The sequence below is a fragment of the Miscanthus floridulus genome, chromosome 4 (assembly GCF_019320115.1).
Source record: "Miscanthus floridulus cultivar M001 chromosome 4, ASM1932011v1, whole genome shotgun sequence".
In the NCBI taxonomy this organism is placed as follows: domain Eukaryota; kingdom Viridiplantae; phylum Streptophyta; class Magnoliopsida; order Poales; family Poaceae; genus Miscanthus; species Miscanthus floridulus.
Window position 1 is genome coordinate 46,545,850 of NC_089583.1, and position 21,592 is coordinate 46,567,441.

Consider the following 21,592-nt stretch of genomic DNA (forward strand, 5'->3'; position numbering starts at 1 on the left):
TTGATGACATCCTTCCATGTGTTAGATTTTTAATAGCCCATGTGTCATGCTCTGGCTATTTCACATGCCATGCACTGGTTCCTCCATGTGTCACATTTTTATGTGATCATGTGGCCTGTTCTGGTTCTACAACATGGTGTATAATCAATTCGTCATAGAAGTAATTCAAGATCATCACTACTGCACTAGATTGACTACATAACAATTTAGTTTAGGCAATCAAATAACAATAATTAACATTTCATATGTCAGCAACGAACCACTTATAGAGTATCACAACATCAAACCATCACATACGTCCACACAATAGATCACAAATGTTCACTGTATCAAGCCATAGGAGTTGAAGACTGAGAGTTAATTACCAGGAGAGTTTAAGCACAAGACTAGCTCACAAAGCCTTTTGTACTCCTCCTATTGCTATTGCTTGAATTCCTCAAGCTCCATTTCAGCCTTTTCTGTCCTCACCTTCAGTTCATCCACTAGTTCGACAAGCTAAGATGTACTTTCCTGTTCACTAGCAAGCTGCTCCCCAAAGTGTCATCTCCACCGATGTCTCTGCTCTGGTGGAGCTTCTTAGGATACCAGCATTCTTCAAAAGAAGGTTTTTGCTGCTTGCCTAGGAGGGGCAGAGGACCTTGGAAATAACATTAGCACTAGTCATTGGTTGCTTCCTATCAGCAATAGGTTCTACTTGCATAGCTTCCATAGCTTCCTACGAAAGTCAATCAGTAAAACATCAGTGTATAGATAATGGAAGAGGACTTCAACTGAAAACCAAAGAGATTAATTCATAACAAGTAATGCATAGGACTTCCTCAAATGACTGCTGATAGATATTACATAAGCACAATGCATAGGTCTTTTGCAGCCTGCTGCCGATAGAGATTACATAAGCACAATGTACATGTACCATATTGATTGGTGTAAAATTGCATCTACAAAATTAAATGATGCTGCCACATTAGCCTCGTGTTGTGTTTCCTTCTTTTATGGCAATGGGTTTAGTAGATTTCAAGGAAAGCAAATTAAGGTACTTACAACTGTTGATCTTGCAGCATCACTTAGGCTCTTTTTCTTACTGGTATGGAACTCCTTGAAGACTTCCACAACATTAATATCTTCATCAGGTCGACCATGTTGTTCAAGTCCTAGATCATCATGTTGTTCATCAAGTCCTTGATCATGTTATGTGGCCTTCCTCTTGTTCTCCTTCTGCTCACATTGCACATGAGTTTCTATTTATATTTATATAAAGGCAAGAGTAACAATAAAACACAACCATCACTTACAAAAGTTTGTGGTTGGACAACATAGGAGTGAGATCTTGTAGACTGGTGGTACTTCACTTTTGCATGGTTTCACTTGTTTGTCTCAAATGTTTCCTATAGCTTCATTTGTGTTAGACTATAGCACAAGTAGACCATAGCAAGACTAGACAGGAAATCGATGGGTTCACACACACCTTGTTCTTAGCACTAGACCAAGTCTCAACAAGTTCACACCACTGTGCATCGCTCATGCACGGGATAGGAGAGGTCATAGGATCTAATTAGCAGGGATGCCAATGAAGTAGGTTTGCTTCAACCTATAGCATGCCTGCCGTACCCCACACTCCAATACATTCCAACAAGCTTCTTGTGTTGATGGGTGAGCCTTGTCAATGTCCAGCCGTGACTGCACGTAGTAGTGTGAATGAAAAGTAAATCTGTTCAATTTGCTCAAAGCAGAGTTGAATGTCAAGAGAGGATACCCATACATACAGTTAGCCTCTCCACAAAATTACTATAATGGATGACACTAGAGGGCTTCTTGTAATGTTTCCAATGTGTCAAAATTGGTATTTGATGCCAGACTACTACACCTTCCTCTGAGGCAAACTTGGCATCTTGCACGGGATCATGTGGCCTTTTGTTCCCCTCGGCAATAGAGATGGGCATCCTCAATCCTCCCATTGATTTGCTCATTTTGTCAAGCAAAATTTCATGAGTTCAAGGCCTTGGCTTCCTCATACTTCTTGGCAATGGTACTATAAAGTTTTCATACATTCAGATTGTTAGAAAAGTAACATAGATATCAAATAGCTAGTACGAATTGATTGATAGACATCTGTAAGGTAATACTAACCTAGGCAACTTTTATTGTTCTACGGGTGGGTGGAGATAGGAATTTGCTCAAAGGGGTCCTCTTCGGCATGGCTATCATCATTTGGCCATGGGCAGTCTCTCATAGGGCTAGGTAGCTTAGAGGGCTCCACTTTGGCATAACTATCATCATCTGGCCATGGGTAGTCTCTCACAAGGCTAGGTAGGGTGCTGTCACAACAAATGTCTCTAGTCAATTCATGAAGTTTGAATTGATCCCTAGGTACAGGTGTCCGTGGTGATGGAGAATTATGTTCACCTACTACTGATACCTCCACCCTTTTGCCAGCGGTAGCCCTCTGAGTATGAACTCCAAGAGAAAACTCTCCTAGTCATCTTCAATTCAACCGCTTGGAGTGCCTTTGCCTTGGACTCATAGCAGCGCTACCTTTTGTCCTGTTGGCAGAGCCTCCTCTATGGCTCCTTTGACACGAACACTAAAATTGGAGATACAAACTTAAGTAGCAAGCATGTACAAATTGCATTGCTATCCAAACAGTAAAGCATTGCATTGCTATCTACACCCCCCTCTGAACTAAATACAAGATAGAACAAGCACCTCAATTGTTAGGGGTACTAGCTAATCTTCTAAATCTGAATCTGTTTCATTTGTAACATCAAATCCCTCAACTACCTCCCCTATGTTTAGGGATGTATTCCAAATCTTCACCGTGTCTACCCTTTGTGCTCGAATTTTTTGCCTTTGGAGACACAGGTTTTGGGCCCACACGTATTCCAAGTTCTTCCATCTTTCTAGATTACAAAGGCATTTATTATCTAAAGCTTCTATGGAATGTCAACACAATAGAGCAGGAGTATTCAAATATGCGCCTAACTAGTAACTACAGCTTATACAGAATTCATTAATCCAATAAAAGCACATGTCAGCTACACTCAACTATAGGAAATATGTAACCCTATCACTATCTACATATCCTTGGTTCAGCCTCTACAGTAGAGCACACATCATAAAAGGAATTTGGGTATCTCTTCCTCCATGTTTGTATTCAGATCCGATCTTGTCATCATGGTCGTGGAGCTGGTGCAGCCAGCGTTGATGAAGGGGTAACAGGTCTGGCTCTGGCTAGGGTTCAGATCCGGTCAATTATGGCAGGTGCCGAGGTAGGAGATCTAGATCTGGCTTGTACTGACGTTGAGGCTAGGGTTTAGAAATGTATGAGCGAGGGTGCGGCTGGAGAGTGGAGAGGGAGTCAAGCTGTTGTGCCAATGATGCCTAGGGTCCGGAGCGGGGTGGTAGAGGGGGCGGCTAGAGAGTGGAGAGGGAGGCCATGCGACTAGAATTTAGAGCTGGATGAGAGACAGTGTGGCTGGAGAATGGAGATGAAGGTAGAGACAACGACTCTTTGTGTTTTATGTGGCCATCACAATACCACAAATGCCCTTGTCTGAAATCGATTGTGTGGTAAACCTATTTTCCACATGGAGGGCAAAAGAGAGACATCTAATTTTCGGTACATGTTGGCGGGACTGCTCGGCGCGATGCGAAATCAATTTTTTGGGGCGTGTTGGTAGGACTACTCGACGCAGTGCTTAGCAGAGACTAGAATTTATTCTGTGTTTTAATAGGAAATGATTATGACAAAATGTTACTTACCTAAGATTCATCTTTTCATTTTTCTCCTGTGCACCTGTTTATATATACGATGAGTTAGTTGTTGCCTTTTTGTTTTTTCATATTAATTGTTGACACCGTTTTTTGCACGTGTCAAAATAATCGGAGTGGATCAATCGGCAAGGGGAAAGTTATTGAATGCTTTGATAGCCAATGAAAGCCAGTTTGTAAAAATGGTTGCCGATAGTTGGTGATGATCGATGGAAAGGTTGATTTGGACTCGGGCGTTGCCGATGAGGTTGGAGGAGTTGTTGTCGATGCCGATGAAAGGAAGCTTAAAGACTACTGCCGATGAAACAGGGAGTATGCCGATGAAGGAAGACTTAAAGACTACTGCCGATGAAGCAGGGAGTCTGCCGATGAAGGAAGACTTGAAGCCTACTGCCGATGAAATAGGGAGTATGCCGATGGGAAGGACAGTGAGATTTCCATCGTAATTGAGGCGGACAGGGAAATAGATAGGAGTTGATTTCCTTTTCTGTATTTGTTAGGTTATGATTCGTGTAAGAGTCACGTGTTTCCTGAGATATGGGATTGGTGTCCTAGTTGTGTTTGGTTGTGTCTCTTTAGATCAGGGTATAAATATGGAGTAAGGGGCAATGTAAGAATCAATATCAATCAATATCAAAACCAACTTTTACTACTATTTGCATCTACTTTTCGGCGACTTCGTCAATTTGCATATTTTTCTTTTTACGAGTTCTCATTGATTCGGCGAGCTGCATCGCTTCAGTGCGATCTTCGGCGATTCTCGAGTTCCGCGTGAGCACCTCTTGGCCGTGACTTCCGGGCGTATCGCTGTTGTCAGGACCAAAGTGTTCGTTTCTTCATCCTTGTCGATTAGCAGGTCAAATCGACTGGCACGCTTTGGATATCGATTCGGGTATTAGCCCTTTGTGTTTGCAGATCACTTTTGCATCAACACATCTTTTGGCACGCCCAGTGGGACCAATCAATCAATATGTTCAATTCCGAGATCGATCCAGGGAACATCATCGCAGTATCAGAAGAAGATCTCAAGGAAGAACAGAGGCAGGCTATGGAAAAGGCTGTAGAAGAATACAAGCAGCTTTGTCTGAGGTCGTTTAGCTTGAACAAGAGTGGACAAGTCATCCAGAAGCAAGATTTGCCGTTGCCTCGGCAGGTTACCTTTGACTCCAATCCTGGTAAACTTCAAGAGATGGTTAATTCTGCAGTAAATCATGCTTTGATTAATCATTCCAATGTGTTGTCCAATACTGTTCATAATGCTGTGGTTCGAACTCTCAAAGAAGGACAAGCGGCACCATATTACGTTGGGCCTGCCTATCATCAACCAGAGCCGGCATCTGTCAAAACTCCATCGGCTCCTTCGGCCGTTGTAGGTACAGAAGTTACTTCCTCTCCAGTATTGGCAGGCTCACCTAATATACAATCTACGCCGATACAATTAGATCAAGTGTTACCAGGAGGGCGAGTTCAGCTTAATACAGATCTATCGGCATCAGCTATGTCAGGCCCTGTGTCTCAGAATAACCAGATTCCTACTAATTGGTGGGGATATGGCATGCCTCCAGAGTCATCTGCTTTCAATCCTAGATTACCTCAAGTGTTAGATGCAGCAGGAAGAGCGCCTATATCATCGGTCGTTTCGCCGATGGTTCAAGTGCCTCAATATGCCGCAACTACTTCTGTACAACCAACTCCAGGAGGTTTCCAGATGCCTATGATTCAAACATTCAATTCAAGTCCATCGGCGAGCGTACTGCCGATGCAGCAGAAAGCCCCTGCTATGAGTCAAACTGGGGTTCAGTTCATGCCTCAAACCAGTTATAATTATCCAACAATATCAGCAAATTACCAGCCATCGGTAAGTTTTGTGCCGATGAGTTCTAATAATGATTGGTCAGGACAGTTACCTGTTCAACATACAGTTCAGCGAAATCAGCAGGTTGCAAGGATTCAACAAGGTCATATGCAAGCTGGTTTCCAGAATCAAGCATCGGCAGCCCAGCCGATGCTTCCTTTCCAACAGGTTAATGGACCACAAGTAGCGGCAAATATGCCGATTGCTGGAGATCGTGGGCCACAAAGATATGTGGAAGGATGTCAGCAGGCACCTCCTGTAGAAATTCAACCAGTTCGTCAGCAGGAGGCTGATGCTTTTTGGGCCGATAAGATAGCAGAGATTATGAAGGATCAGTTTGGGATAAAGCCCAAGGTCAATACTTATTCTTATCGGACTCCATACCCTCCTGCATATGATTTAATTCCTCTCCCAAATCGGTACAAGGTACCGGATTTCACTAAATTCTCTGGGCAAGATGATACATCAACAATGGAACATGTCAATCGCTTCATTATTCAATGTGGAGAGGCAGCTAACAGAGATGAATTAAGAGTTCGTTTATTTTCATCATCTTTGTCTGGATCAGCATTTACATGGTTCATTTCATTACCACCAAATTCTATTATTACTTGGGTTGATCTAGAAAAACAGTTCCATAAGTATTTCTTTGCTGGAATCCATGAAAAGAAGCTTACCGATTTAGTAAAATTAAGACAGCGTAATGATGAATCGGTAGAGAGCTTTGTACAAAGGCTACGAGATGTAAAAAATAAGTGCTATAGCCTGGTGCTGGATGATCGGCAGCTTGCCGATCTGGCTTTCCAAGGGTTATTGCCACATCTTAAGGACAGATATGCTTCTCAGGAGTTTGAAAGCCTCAGTCATCTTGTGCAAAGGATCTCTGATCAAGACACTAGGGTTTTTGAACCTAAAAAGAACTGGAGTAAAAAGGTATCATTTGTTGAAGAAGTAGGAGATTCTGACTCTGATGAAGAACCAGTTATCGGCTTAGCTGAGTGGGTTAAGAATAAAAAGCCCATATCATGTCCCTTTGGTCAAAAAGAGCCAGAAAAGTTTACCTTTGATATCACCAAGGCCGATAAAATATTTGATCTTCTGCTTCAAGAGGGCCAAATTAAGCTGTCACCTAATCACGTGATCCCATCGGCAGAAGAGTTGAAGAAGATTTTGTACTGCAAATGGCACAATGCAACTTCACACAGTACAAATGAGTGCAAGGTATTCAGGCAACAGTTACAATCGGCTATTGAATCTGGGAGAATTAAATTTGGTACTTCCAAGACCCAGAAGCCGATGAAAATTGATCAACACCCTTTTCCAGCAAATATGTTGGATGCCAAAGGAAAGACCAAGGTATTGACGTCAGAGGCTGCTGAGAAAAACGCGTCAGTAGACCCCCAACATCGGATAACTACCGATGATGCAAAGAGTAAGGGTTTGCTAGGGGAAAGCAGTAGTTCCAAAAAACCTCCTCGACCTGGCATTGTGATTACTCATCGAAGGCAGCAGGAGGGTTGGCGTCAACGTAATGACCGATATCGGCAACAGCAAGAAATGAGACGTCAGGAAGAGTGGAATCGACATAAAGATCATTGGAGATGTCCGTTCTTCATCCATTGCTGGGAAGAAGGTATTAAATTACCAACTGTTGAAAATTGCCCTGAGTGTAATGGTTATTACGGAGTCAATCGTTCAGAAAGGAGGTTTCAACGTGGTAATCAGGGTTTGTCTATCAACGAGCCGATCAAAGGCAGAGCATCAGTGCATGATCGGCTGGGGGGCAGACTTAGTGTACATGAGAGGCTTGGTAAACGCGCTGGATATTTTCCAAGGAATCAAGAGGAGCTTGAGGAAATGGCAAACGCAAGAGTTCCCGATGAGGAGATATTCTACAGGGACCCTAATATACGTCGCGTAGAACTAACTAGGACTTGTTATCAGCCGGTTTGGAAAACCAAGTTTCCTCGATGGTGCCCAGAGGGTCTGACAAAGACGCAGAGAAGGAGGATGCAACGTGAGCGTCAGGAGGATTTATACCAGGAGGAAAATTCTTCCAATGAAAGGCCTGGTCATCAGCAGTGGCAAGTAAAACACAAAAATAAGGGTCCATCGGCAGATGTTAATATGGTATTCATGTTGCCGATGGAGTTTCTGGCACTATCTGATAATGAGGAAGAAGTTGTTTTCTCTGATCAAGTAGCTCAGCTAACACTAGATCCAATGATGGCTGTTTTTGAGAAACCTACCGATGACGAGAGACAGCATCTTAAGGCTTTATTTGTGAAGGGTAGAGTTGATGGGCAGCCTGTGTCTAAGGTACTTATTGATGGAGGGGCTGCGATTAATATTATGCCTTATGTGATGTATCGGAAACTTGGTAAGGGAGATCAAGACTTGACCAAAACCGATATGATGTTGAAAGATTTTGAAGGCAATGTGTCACCGGCTAAAGGGGCAGTATGCGTTGAATTGACCATCGGCAGCAAAACCTTGCCAACGACGTTCTTCGTTATCAACGGCAAGGGTGCATATAATCTGCTTCTAGGGAGGGATTGGATTCATGCTAATTGTTGTGTTCCTTCTACAATGCATCAATGCCTCGTACAATGGATTGGGGATAAGATTGAAGTCGTCCCTGGTGATTTTTCTTATATCATCGCATCGGCAGAATCAGATACTTATGAGCGAACTAAATGCATATCAGGAGAAGCTTGGGAAAAAGAGTTCCTTAGAGTTGCTGATTATGAAATTCCACCGATCCAAGCAGTCGGTTCTGAAGAGGAGTTTTAATGGATAGGTTTGCCGATGATGGAAAATTAGGTCAAGGGTTCACATCGGCGGATGATTTAGTAGAAGTAGATGTCGGTGATGGTGATAGGTCAAGACCTACTTTTATTAGTGCTAAGTTAAATTCCGAGTGTAAGCAGCGAATAACAGATTTGTTAAAAGAACATAAAGATTGTTTTGCTTGGGATTATACTGAGATGCCTGGATTAGACCGATCGATAGTTGAACATCGGTTACCTATCAAATCTGGATTTCGGCCACATCAGCAGCCAGCGCGCCGATGTAACCCTAATGTACTTCCTGACATTAAGGCCGAAATAACTAAATTAATTGAAGCAAAGTTTATTCGGCAATGTCGATACGCAGAGTGGATCTCTAATGTGGTTCCTGTTTATAAGAAAAATGGGAAACTTCGTGTTTGTATTGATTTCAGGAATCTCAACAAAGCCACACCGATGGATGGCTATCCAATGCCGATTGCTGATTTGTTGATTGATGCTGCGGCTGGACATCAAATTATTAGCTTCATGGATGGTAATGCAGGTTACAATCAAATATTCATGGCTGAGGAGGATATTCCCAAGACTGCTTTCAGATGTCCAGGACATGTGGGGTTGTTCGAGTGGATAGTCATGACGTTTGGTTTGAAAAATGCCGGTGCTACTTATCAAAGGGCTATGAACTTTATTTTTCATGAGTACATCGGCACATTAGTGGAGATCTACATTGATGATGTAGTGATTAAGTCTGGAGATATCACAGCACATTTAGCCGATCTGCGAAAAATACTGGAGTGCACAAGGAGGCATGGATTGAAGATGAATCCTAATAAATGTGCATTTGGTGTATCGGCAGGACAATTCTTGGGTTTTATGGTGCATCAACGGGGCATTGAAATCAGTAGGAAGTCTATTGATGCAATTAACAAGGTGATTGCTCCTGCCAATAAGACTGAATTGCAATCTTTGATCGGTAAGATTAATTTCATTAGAAGATTCATATCTAATCTGTCGGGTAAGATCAAGGCTTTCAGCCCACTACTTAAATTAAAAGCTGATCAGGAATTTGTATGGGGAGTTGAACAGCAATTAGCCCTTGATGAAATTAAGAAATATTTATCAAATCCTCCAGTGCTAGTTCCACCTCAACATGGGAAGCCTTTCAGGTTGTATTTGTCAGCTGATGATACAGTTATCGGTTCAGCTCTTATTCAAGAATTTGAAGGGAAGGAGCGTGTTGTTTATTATTTGAGCAGAAGATTAGTGGATGCTGAGACGAGGTATTCGGCTATCGAGAAATTGTGTCTGTGCTTATACTTTTCTTGTGTCAAATTAAGGCATTATTTGTTATCTGCCGAATGTACGGTCATATGCAAAGACGATGTGGTCAAGTATATGTTATCGATGCCGATATTAAGTGGTAGAATCGGCAAGTGGATTTTAGCATTATCAGAATTTGAACTACGCTACAAATCAACTAAGGCGGTTAAAGGGCAAGTGATGGCTGATTTTGTCACTCAGCATTGTAACACGGTGGATTCTCTGGGGATTGCTCCCTGGACACTTTTCTTCGATGGGTCCACATGTGGTGAAGGAGCAGGTATCGGCATTGTGTTAATTTCACCTCAAGGAAAGAAGTATGAGTTTTCATTGCCGATTGTTGCTACAGCGACAAATAATCAAGCTGAATACCAAGCCTTGATAAAGGGGTTAGAATTGCTGAAGGAGATACGTGCCGATGTTGTTGAAATCTTTGGTGATTCTATGCTAGTTATAAATCAATTGGCTGGAATTTATGAATGCCGAAGTGAAGCCTTGATTTCGTATTATGAAAGGTGTTTGCAATTATTGAAAGGATTTAGAGATTTTCGTCTTGAGCATATCTCTCGATTGCATAATGAGGAAGCTAATCGACTAGCTCAGCATGCTTCAGGGTATCAGACCATTCAGGAAGTGCTAACATCGGCAGTTGATACCGATGACTGGAGGAAAGAGATTGTCGATTATTTAAAGGATCCAGGTAGAAAGGTTGAGAGACGTATAAGGTTCCAAGCTACCAAATATGTGCTCCTCGATGATGAATTATATTATCGAACTATAGATGGAGTTTTACTCAGATGTGTTAGCAATGACGAATCGAAAAACTTGATGGGTGAAATTCATGAAGGAGTATGTGGGGCACATCAATCGGCTTTCAAGATGAAATGGATGATCAGAAGGAATGGGTACTATTGGCCGACTATTCTTGAAGATTGTTTTAAATATTTTAAGGGATGCTAGGGGTGTCAAAAGTTTGGTAATATTCAAAGAGCGCCTGCATCGGCTATGAATCCTATAATCAAACCATGGCCGTTCCGGGAATGGGCTATTGATCTCATTGGTCAGATTTATCCGCCATCGAGTAAAGGACATAAATTTATTCTGGTTGCTACCGATTATTTCACAAAGTGGGTTGAGGCAATTCCTTTAAAGAAGGTGACATCGGTCAATATGATTGATTTTGTGAAAGAGCATATTGTTTACTGATTTGGTATTCCTCAGACTATCACTACCGATCAGGGTACTATGTTTACATCAGGAGAATTTGATGAGTTTGCTGTAGGTATGGGAATTAAAATTTTAAATTCTTCTCCATATTATGCTCAAGCTAATGGTCAAGCTGAGGCTTCTAACAAAGGGATCATCAAACTCATTAAGCGCAAAATTGAAGAAAATCCTAGGAGGTGGCATACAGTATTAAATGAAGCCTTGTGGTCATATCGGATGTCATGCCATGGTGCAACCAAAGTAACGCCTTATCAGTTAGTATATGGACACGATGCAGTGTTGCCTTGGGAAATTAAGGTTGGCTCTAGACGAATACGTTCTCAAAATCAGCTGACAGCCGATGAGTATAATACTCTTATGAAAGATGAGTTGGAAGATGTGGCAGGTCATCGGTTAAGGGCTTTAGTTAGTATTGAAGAAAATAAGAAAAGAGTAGCTAGATGGTATGACAAGAAGGTGAAAGTAAAAGAGTTTGCCGATGGAGATCTGGTCTGGAAATTGATTTTACCGATTGGGACTAAAAGTTCAAAGTTTGGAAAGTGGTCTCCTAATTGGGAAGGTCCATATCGGATAAATCAGTCTATTCCTGGTAATGCATATATTTTAGAAACCCTCGAAGGGGTTGTGTTTCCCAGAGCGTTAAATGGAAAATATTTAAAGAAATATTACCCTAGTATCTGGATAGATGCATAAAAGTATGAGTGCCGATAACAGTACTATCGGCTAGAATTATGCAAGGGTATCAATGTCTCATAAAGTGCCGATACAATAAATAAGATTACACGTTCAGCAAGGATTGGATGGCTAATATCGCACGCAGGCGAATCTGGTCGGCTTCTTCCATTTCTTTGATATCGTCATCGGCAGCACCCTCCACAGGCTTGAGTTTCTTCTTCATGGCTAAAGCTTTGCGAGCTTGGATATCTCTTTCTTGCTGAAGGGCTTTGACGGCGTTGGGTAGCTGGCTTTCTTCTTGTTGAGCATGAGTTAAGGCTGCATCGATTTCTTTCAATTCAGCCAATAGAGCTGCCTTCCTTGCCGATAGATCCAAGATTTTCTGCTTAAGTGCAGCACCCGAAGTCTGCAAGTTGACGATGCCCTTGTGCTTCTCATCAGCGATTTGTTTCAGTTGTAGCATCTCTCCTTTAAGTTGAGCTTGAGCTGCTCTATCGGCAATGCGCTGAGCAGCCCGTTGATATTGCAGTTGACGGCTTTCTAAGTGAGCTGCTGGGAAGAGTATTTCTTCAACATCGGCAGGGACCTGGCCACGAATTGTTTTGAAAATTGCCTTTGCGGGGTCCGAGTCATCTACCAGTTGGGCGGTACTTTGCTGTAGCAAGTTCAGGAGGGTTTCCAACTTGGATTTAGTCTCTGTCGATATTGTTCCCAGTGCAAGGGAAGAACTTGTTTCCTCTCCATCGTCGTCAGAAATGTCAATGGCAAAGGAAAATAGGCTGTTCGGGGAATCTTGTTCCTGAAAGAAAGACAAGGAGATCAATCAGGGGTAAGTATGAGTATTGTAAAATCAGATAGGTTGATCGGTTTACCTGTTTCAAGGCAATTTCCTGTGCTTGACTGGAGGAAGCAACCTGGAGTATGTCGTGTGGATCGGCTGAGCTTGCCGATGGGATATCCTCTGTGACTTCATCGGTGGTGGGCTCTTGAGGTATGATGATCGATGACATTGGGGCAGATGTAGGGATCGGCATAGATCTTTGTCGTTTTGGCTGTGCTTCAGTATCTGTTGAAGCTTTGCGCTTTGCTTGGACATCGGCAATGATTGGCTGGGGGGCATCGACACTTGTTGGTTGTGAAGCTTGGGCATCTGGTACGTTTGCCGATGTACCCAATTGTTGCTGTAAAACAAGTGTGAGATATGATATTTAACAGATAAAATGTAAAGTCAAGAAGCTACCTCTGAAGGAGTGGTGCTTGATATCGGCGGAATTGCCGATGATGATCCAGTAGCAGCTCTTACCCCCTGATGATTAAGGTTAATATAGTTTGTAATCGGCATAAGTGAAAATAAACAAGGTTGTTACCTTAAAGGCTTTGACCAAGGTTGTAGCAGCGGCCGATGGAGTAGCCCTGGATGTAGCCAATTTGGACTTAAAAGTGATGGTCTTGGTACGAATCTTCTGGTGGGTCAAAGCGGCTAAGGTGGGAGCGTTGTAGCCGATCGGCGATGTTGGGGAAATAGGCCGGAGGTTGAAGGGTTTCCCACTTTTGCTCACCGATGGTGCTGGGTGGTTAACCTGTTACAAGGGAGTCAGTTATTGATAAATGAAAGGAAAAGTAGAAGGGAGTTCGAGGAAACTTACCGCGTCGTCGGGGATGGCATATTCAGAATCAATCATGTGCCGATATGTGTGAGCAGAAGTCGAGAACAGTTGCTCTTTCCACTCTCGCCACCATTGCTTGTATGACTCGGTGATGAAAGATATTGGTGTCCAGGTGGATATATCAACATCTGTAGTATCGGCATCAGGAGAAAGTTGTACTACCTTGTTCCAGTCTGTTCCGCAGGTGATTGTTTCCCTGGGTTTGATCATATCGGCAAAGCAGAGTTTGATTGGCAGTTGCCCAAAAGCCAATTGGCGGGATACTGCCGATGGGTTGTAAAATTCATATGTAATATTGGTGTTTTTCCCGCTGCCGAATGTGTTTACTGGAATTGCCCTGGGAGTGATGATAGCCATCATGAGCTCATTATCTTGATTCAGAGTGTCATCGGCAAAGTTGAAAAGAAGGGGGAATCTGTTTTCTTCGTCGATATAAGGCACCCAGGCCCTATGATCACGAGAAAGACCATTATAGAAGCTTTGAAAGAATCTGCCGATTTGGTCTTCGTTGGCTTCTGTTCCAGGAAGGACAATTATGGCTTCACCAAAATTGAGGGGTGAGCGTGTTGCCGATTCATCATCCCCGAGCACATAATCTTCAGCAATGTCTCGTGGGAATTGTTGAGCAAAAAAGTCCCATTGCAAACGTTTGTGCATATGGGCATTCAGCCACATGTTGATGAACCACCACGGGCCTCCCAGGTTGCCGATGGGTTCGCCAAGCAGAAGTTTCTGAGACACTTGGTGAAGAAGATGATAAGTGGAGCTCAGAAGGTATCGGCCAAGAGGAAACCTTACGCCATTAGCCAGAAGTTCAGCTGCAGGGAGGAAGGCGTTGGTTGGTCCTACTGATCGACCACAGAAGATAAATTTTTCTAACCACATATTCAGGAATGTGGCATGTTCCCTCTGGCTAGGTGTCCCGGTTTTCTGGTATTCTTGAATATATCCTGTCCAACCGCCGATGTTACGGGTATTCACTCTATATTCAGGCTTTCTACCATAGATGGAGCCTTCATCGGCAGTTGAGATGTCCAAGCCAGTAAGCATGTGGACATCGGCAAGGGTAGGGGTAGCTGGGCCATGTCCAAACATAAAAGTATTGGTCGTATCTGACCAGAAATAAGCAGCTGCAATTATCATTGATTCATTTTTCTGCATATCGGCAATGGAGAGCCTAATACATTGGTCTAACTTTCGTTCTGCCCAGTATACTTGCATCGATCTATTGACCCTCAAATACCAATCTTTCCACCCTTTGGTGGTTTTGGGCCAAGATCGGAATGTGTCTTTCCACAAGTTCAGAGAGAAATTTTGGGCTCTAAAGGGGATTCTGTTAACCTCTGCGTTGATCAGATCGGTTGGATCTGGGTTGCCCATTGGTCCAAGGCATTGGACGTGTGGCTGATCGGTTGGGATAATTAATTTGTTGCGCAGTTCCTAGGGTTATGGAATCCAGAAGACAGAAGAAAGGAAAAATCACCAACTGAATAAATTTACAAAAAGATCAAAGTAAAAGGTAATGGAAGTGGAGCGAACCGCGGGGGCGTCGAAGTTGATGGCCATTGTCTTGAGGGAGGTGGAGATATGAGCCGGGAACTTGAAGTTAGCGCCGGAGAAGGGTTCTTGTTGGTTGAGGTCGCGCGGTTGTTCGTCGGAGTCGCCGCCGGAGAGAGAGAATGCCAAGGATTGGAGGCTGAAGATAGAAAATGAGGGTTCCAGAGAAATCTATTTATAAGCCGGCCAGAATAAGGGTATTTTGGACTTATCTCTATGACGCGCGCATATAGGTCAAGGCGGTGCAGGGGGATATGGTAACTATTCGCGCGATAATCAGGGGATTGTACAGATGAGTTGATAACAAGTAATTATGACTTGGAAGGGATATTGATACATGATATTTTAATTCTTAAAATGGCAGCATTATCATGTTAAGATCTTGCCGATGGGTTGTTGTTTTGGTATCTCAATCAAGGCAAGAGTGGTTGGTGATTGTGCGATATTTACTGAAGTGCGTGGATCAAGATTAGATTTGATTGGATTTGATAACAAATCAAGTTTTGGCTTGGAGAATGAGTTACGGTAATTGGGCAAAGGCAAGCGTTATCTGGAGTAAATTTCGGAGCATTAATGGTTTTATACTCCGAAATTGGGGGGCATGTGTTGACACCGTTTTTTGCACGTGTCAAAATAATCGGAGTGGATCAATCGGCAAGGGGAAAGTTATTGAATGCTTTGATAGCCAATGAAAGCCAGTTTGTAAAAATGGTTGCCGATAGTTGGTGATGATCGATGGAAAGGTTGATTTGGACTCGGGCGTTGCCGATGAGGTTGGAGGAGTTGTTGTCGATGCCGATGAAAGGAAGCTTAAAGACTACTGCCGATGAAACAGGGAGTATGCCGATGAAGGAAGACTTAAAGACTACTGCCGATGAAGCAGGGAGTCTGCCGATGAAGGAAGACTTGAAGCCTACTGCCGATGAAATAGGGAGTATGCCGATGGGAAGGACAGTGAGATTTCCATCGTAATTGAGGCGGACAGGGAAATAGATAGGAGTTGATTTCCTTTTCTGTATTTGTTAGGTTATGATTCGTGTAAGAGTCACGTGTTTCCTGAGATATGGGATTGGTGTCCTAGTTGTGTTTGGTTATGTCTCTTTAGATCAGGGTATAAATATGGAGTAAGGGGCAATGTAAGAATCAATATCAATCAATATCAAAACCAACTTTTACTACTATTTGCATCTACTTTTCGGCGACTTCGTCAATTTGCATATTTTTCTTTTTACGAGTTCTCATTGATTCGGCGAGCTGCATCGCTTCAGTGCGATCTTCGGCGATTCTCGAGTTCCGTGTGAGCACCTCTTGGCCGTGACTTCCAGGCGTATCGCTGTTGTCAGGACCAAAGTGTTCGTTTCTTCATCCTTGTCGATTAGCAGGTCAAATCGACTGGCACGCTTTGGATATCGATTCGGGTATTAGCCCTTTGTGTTTGCAGATCACTTTTGCATCAACATTAATATAAATAAACATAAAACTAAAAGAGGATGATAATAAATAATTAAAAGATGCATGAATTTGACACCTAAAAATTACCAAAAAGAACAAAATAAACCTACTCGATGTAGCTTATTGCGCTGCATCTGCCGATTATTATTTTTTTATTTGTGTGAGTGCATCTATGGTTGTTTGAACTAAGGTCTATAATTTGGAAGCAAGGGGAAGGCAGGCTTAGGGATGGAAAACCCTCCATAAATAACTAAATAGGTTATTGATATCGCCATGGATTTCCCAACCTAGAAAAAATCATGGATTCTAAGGGGATTTGAGTTTCCAGAGAAAGACAAAAAAAAGCATCCTCCTCCTCGCTAGTGCTTTAGCGATTTGCTGGACGAGTCACAGTACTCTAGATCATCCTCCTCCTCATTGGAGTCGTAGTTGGTGCTATACTTTGCCATCGCTCGAGTATGTTCCCATTGCTCGTCGCAGTTACTACTTGAATCGCTAGTGTAGTAGTCGAGGGGTTGACATGTTTTCCTACTCTGATAACGAGAAAGTCTGTAGCTCTGTGTATTTAATATGCTAGACTTTCTCATCATCAGAACAGTAAAATGCGCCCACCCCTCGACTACTACTCTAACTGCTCATATTCTGAATCTATTTTATTAGTAATTAGTAACGCTACGGGGACTCACGTCTTCTAACATTTGTTATCATCTGTGTCGAGTATAAATATCCTTCCTGGTCTCTTTTACTTTTCACTTGCAAGTTACTAGCCAAGGAAAGGAGGTAGTGTTACAACTTTGTTAGCAGATGTTGCCCATAGAACTACAGTAATCATCCTTGTTGAGGTGAGTTTTAGTTTCTTTGTCATTTTATTCTAGTCAGGATCAAGATCTCAATCGAGGCTAAGACATGGCCTAGGCAATGTTGCATTGTACTAGTTGTTGCTTGTTCAAGGTGTAGGGTTTTTTCATATGTGGTTTTTTCTAATGATTTTTTCCTTGTGCTTTTTTGTTCTTTATACAGAGATATGTCATTGTACCACAACACCCATGTTTACTCCACCAGCAAGCTTGTGCTTTGGTGGCTAGGAGTGTCGCCAGGTATCGTAGAAGGGTTGCTTGTTGCTTGGGGACGTCATGTTCAACAACAACCCTGACTAATCATTGTTGAAGCCGTAGTTCGTTATATGCTTTGTTACAGTTGTCGAAGACAATGATACTGGTGAGATTTTTGTCCATGTTAGGAATTTTGAGCAAATGAAAAGACTTAGTAGTATTACTATGTTTGTGGGAGGAGACTTTGTCATCTTCACTCATGTTGATCGATTGATTGCAATTTGTCAACCGTCTGACATGAGTCCCCTTGGAAAGATGAGATGTTTTAGACATTAGAGATTAGAGAAATACTATGTAATGTACTTTTGTATATAAAGGAATAAAGTTATTATGTTGGTCCAACTATATTTATCTTCCTTTATTTCTTTCATACTTCATATACTTCGATTGATTCTTATTACATTGAGTTTTTTTATTTGGTCACATTTGACAATTCTTACTCCTCGATTTGGGATGGAGGAAGTAGTTGAATTCAGATTTGGGCTAATCACAATCGTCAAAGGATGGATGCACAACCATTGAAATGTTTGTGCACCCTATACATAGAACGGTCATCTAAAATTTTCACTAGCCAGACACTAGTGGAGCGATAAGGTTGATCATAGAAGGTCCGATGGTTTGAAATCGTGACTACCTAAATAGTATTGATGAACGATGTGTGGCATCCATTTTCATCTTATAGGCTCCTGGATTCCCACATAGGCACGCGTGCATGGGTGGCTTTAGTAGGTAGTTCTAGCAGGGATGTCGCCTCGCTGCCCATCGCATTGATGTGACAAGGCGAAGCCAAACCGCCCACCCATGCAAACATGTCAGTGGTCGTGGGGTGATTCCATGGGTTATCTGCTATCTTTTGCGATCATCCATCTACCTTTCCACCCCAGATCTCCTCCTTCCATCCCAAAGCTTTTGCCATCCACCCTGTTGTGCCCTTTGCACCATCGACACCTCCTGCGAGGACCATGACCATGTAGTGGACGAAGTCATCCTCGACCGCAAGGCATTCGATAAGCTATGACTGAATGCAATGATCCCGGAGGCCGCTGACGCAATCAGGTGGAGTCCCATCAAGAACCGAACTAGAGCCAAGGTCAGAGGCGAATGAGGTCGTCTCTTTCGCCCGTTTCCACTCTTTTGGGTTTGGGGTGCCGGCGCACCCCATACTCTAGTGGTTGCTATACTTCTATGGGATCTACTTCCACGACTTGACCCCAAAGGGGATCCTCCACCTCTCTGTCTTCATCATGCTATACGAGGGCTTCCTAGGAGTCCCTGCCCACTATGACCTATGGCGGTCTTTATTCCAGGTGGTTTGCTCAACACCTAGGGGTCCATCTTCCTTGGATGGGGGGGTGCCTTGATCCAACTTCATCCTAGATTGGAGGACAGGTACCTGAGCCTTGACTACTACCCTTCCATAGACTTGGGGTGGCAAAAGTCATGGCTCTACATCCCTAATGAGAGCCTACCACTGTCGTCTTATTCTCCTAACCGACTGCATGGTGACCTCCTGGAGTCATAGGAGGAACAACTACCCCTAGAGACCTACATGCACCATGTGCCCATCTTGTTGGATGCGATCAAGGACTTGAAGGACCGAGGCCTGATGGGGACAAGGGTGATCCTTACCTTCATAGGCCACTGGGTCCTCCCCTTGAAGATAAGGCACCACCCCTAGTGGAAGTTCTGAGGCCCAACAAACCCTACAATCGAGTCGAGGGTCACCATCCACAAGGATGACCTGGACCAATGGGTGATGAAGGTTATGGGAGAGTACACGATGGATCATGGCAGGGGCAGTTCCCAGTGGCCTTCAGCACCGGCCATCCTCCACCGATAGATGGACTTCTCATCAGCGTGGTCTCACACCCACCACTAGTTCCTCCTGACGAGGTGTTTTTTCTGTGTACCATTGTTCATGTTATTTCTTTTCATTAAATTAACTAGAGTATGCAAGCAATGCTTATGCTAGTATTTGTGTTCATGCTGCTTAATTTAACTAGTATTTGGAAATTCCCTACTTTCTCCATAGGTGGACGTGGGCATGATGGCGTCTCAAGGATCATTGGCCCTAGAGCTATGTTCTTCATTCACAGTCGTGCTCGGGAAGTGGCCCCATGAACCATCCCTCGGTGGGGGGCAGCCACCAGTGATGATTCCATGCCATGCTGCTCCGGATAGTCTGGTGAGTCATTTGCCTTCTCAATCAGATCGCTCTCCCCCTTATCTTGTGGACTTGAACTTGGCTTGCTTTGGGTAGAGAGACGTCCCATCGCCACACGCCGTCGTCGATCTCGTCTGACCCCAGACAGTCTTCTGGTGATGCATCATCAGACCATGAAGTCTTGTCTGACCTTGGATAGTCTTCTGGCGATGCATCATCAGACCATGAAAAATACTTTAAGTTAAAGGAGGTTTAACTCAAGGTCATAGACTTGTACTTAGGGAACAGTCTAGATGCCAACAAGCTCCACGATGAGGTGAGGGCTACGCACGCTGCACTTGGTGTCGCCCAATAAGAAGCCACCCAGACGTGAGATGAGAAGGTGGCCATTGAGGCAGAGGTCCAGAACTTGCTTGTCGACACTACTGCCACCTATGACGCTGCCTTCCTAGTGTAGATAGTGGATGATCTGATCACTGCACCAGCAGAGAGCCTCTAAGCCCTGCTAGCCTACATTTGGGCCATGGCATCCGAGGCCATCCATCAAGGGGCTACCATAGCTCTCGTCGCTACCTAGCTTGAGTTTAGCATAGTGGTGAAAGTCCAGGTGGTGCAGCAGGCTTTTCCACCGGCACTAGAAGATGAAGATTATATTGATGATCTGTTCAAGCGCGTTGAGCCAACCACCAACACCGTCTTAGCAAAGGTGAATGTGGATGAGATCCTGCAAGACCACCTCGACCGTTGATCTATGGGACATATCAGTAGTACAAGTCATGACTAGGTTTAGTCTATGGGATGACCATATGTGAAGTCTTAATTATTTGCATGCATGACTATGTTAACTTTTGTTGAACTCTATTGAGCGTGGTGTACCTCAATTCCCTTGGTTATTTGGTAACTTGTTTCTTGCCCTTATTGGTTTCTTTTGCCTATAGATTTGTTGAACTTGAAAGAACCATGCAGCGAGGAGTTCATCTGAACAAGTCTCGCCTTGATGTAATGCAAAACAGATGAGCCATAGTGTTAACTTTTAGTGTGAACACAAGAAAGTCCACTCGCTAAGTATTTGATCTCATAGGACATTGTAAAGTGTCATAGCAATCAGTCTACCCCATGACTACTATGACTGCTTGGATTGGAGTGAAATAAGTATACAGAAAAGACCTAACACAACTGCACCAAGCACTCAAGTGTCAAGCATGTCATATCAATCAGTCTACCCCTCGTTAGCCATGCAAGGTCTATATGAAAGGAGCATCCCCCTTCTCCTCTGGGAGTGCAGACGATCAAACATAGCTGAGGGAGTACAGACGATCAGAACCTATGAAACCATGTAGCCATCTCTAGCTAGATGCTGCCCCTCAGCTGCTGTGAGCCTACGACTACTTGGATTCGACTGCACTATGCCACTGTACACTTCATCGGATGACAGAAGGTCCAACCCGCCTAAAATATGCACTACTCGGAAGCCTATTCTAGCCCTAACGTCCTTATGTGTACAAAGCCTATTTGGTTGCCCTATTGCTCTATAGGCACAATGGTGATGCGGCTATGTAGACGGATGGGAAACAAGGGCTCTATATTGCAGCGAGGACTATTGGCTTTGCCAAGAATTCCATTTTTTGAATGGGAAATTGGAATAAGAAACAAGTAATTCACTCTTTTCGAATGTAGTGTATTCTGGCATTTGAAATTTGTTCTCAAATATAATGTATTCAGCACTTTTGATTTCCTATTGCTTTTGCTTTTCTATTGTTTTGTTTCAATTATATTTGTTTCCTTTAGGGATTCAATGAAAGTACTAGTACAAAGCAGGTTTCCCTATATAACCTAAGATGTGTTCGGCCCAGTCAGATTTATAATGATCGGACTTTCTTATGTGTGCAGTAAACTTTGAATAGCTATGTGGCTCCTCCATTAGGCATTAGATCGATGGGGGACTTGATTAGATGAATTTTGTTGTGTATATTTACCATATTACGGATCAGAAAGAGAACCAGAAA

The 21,592-nt window shown here is 43.2% G+C and overlaps 1 protein-coding gene across 1 annotated transcript; it reads right to left on the minus strand.

Annotated features, from left to right (window-relative positions):
- Positions 1-619: 619 nt before the first annotated feature.
- Positions 620-13,451, minus strand: LOC136548476 (uncharacterized). Its single transcript, XM_066539990.1, has 5 exons — positions 13,281-13,451; positions 13,002-13,214; positions 12,875-12,940; positions 12,711-12,815; positions 620-715 (listed from the first exon to the last, which is right to left on the minus strand). Exons 1-5 carry the CDS (start codon positions 13,314-13,316, stop codon positions 620-622), a joined length of 516 nt encoding a protein of 171 aa, XP_066396087.1. The 5' UTR covers positions 13,317-13,451.
- Positions 13,452-21,592: the final 8,141 nt, after the last annotated feature.

Coding starts and splice junctions, on each gene's coding strand:
- LOC136548476 (XM_066539990.1), bottom strand. CDS start 13,316: ATGATTGATTCTGAATATGCCATCCCCGACGACGCG. Junction 13,215..13,280: donor ATGCCATCCCCGACGACGCG/GTAAGTTTCCTC, acceptor CCCTTGTAACAG/GTTAACCACCCAGCACCATC. Junction 12,816..12,874: donor CAAGCACCACTCCTTCAGAG/GTAGCTTCTTGA, acceptor CTTGTTTTACAG/CAACAATTGGGTACATCGGC.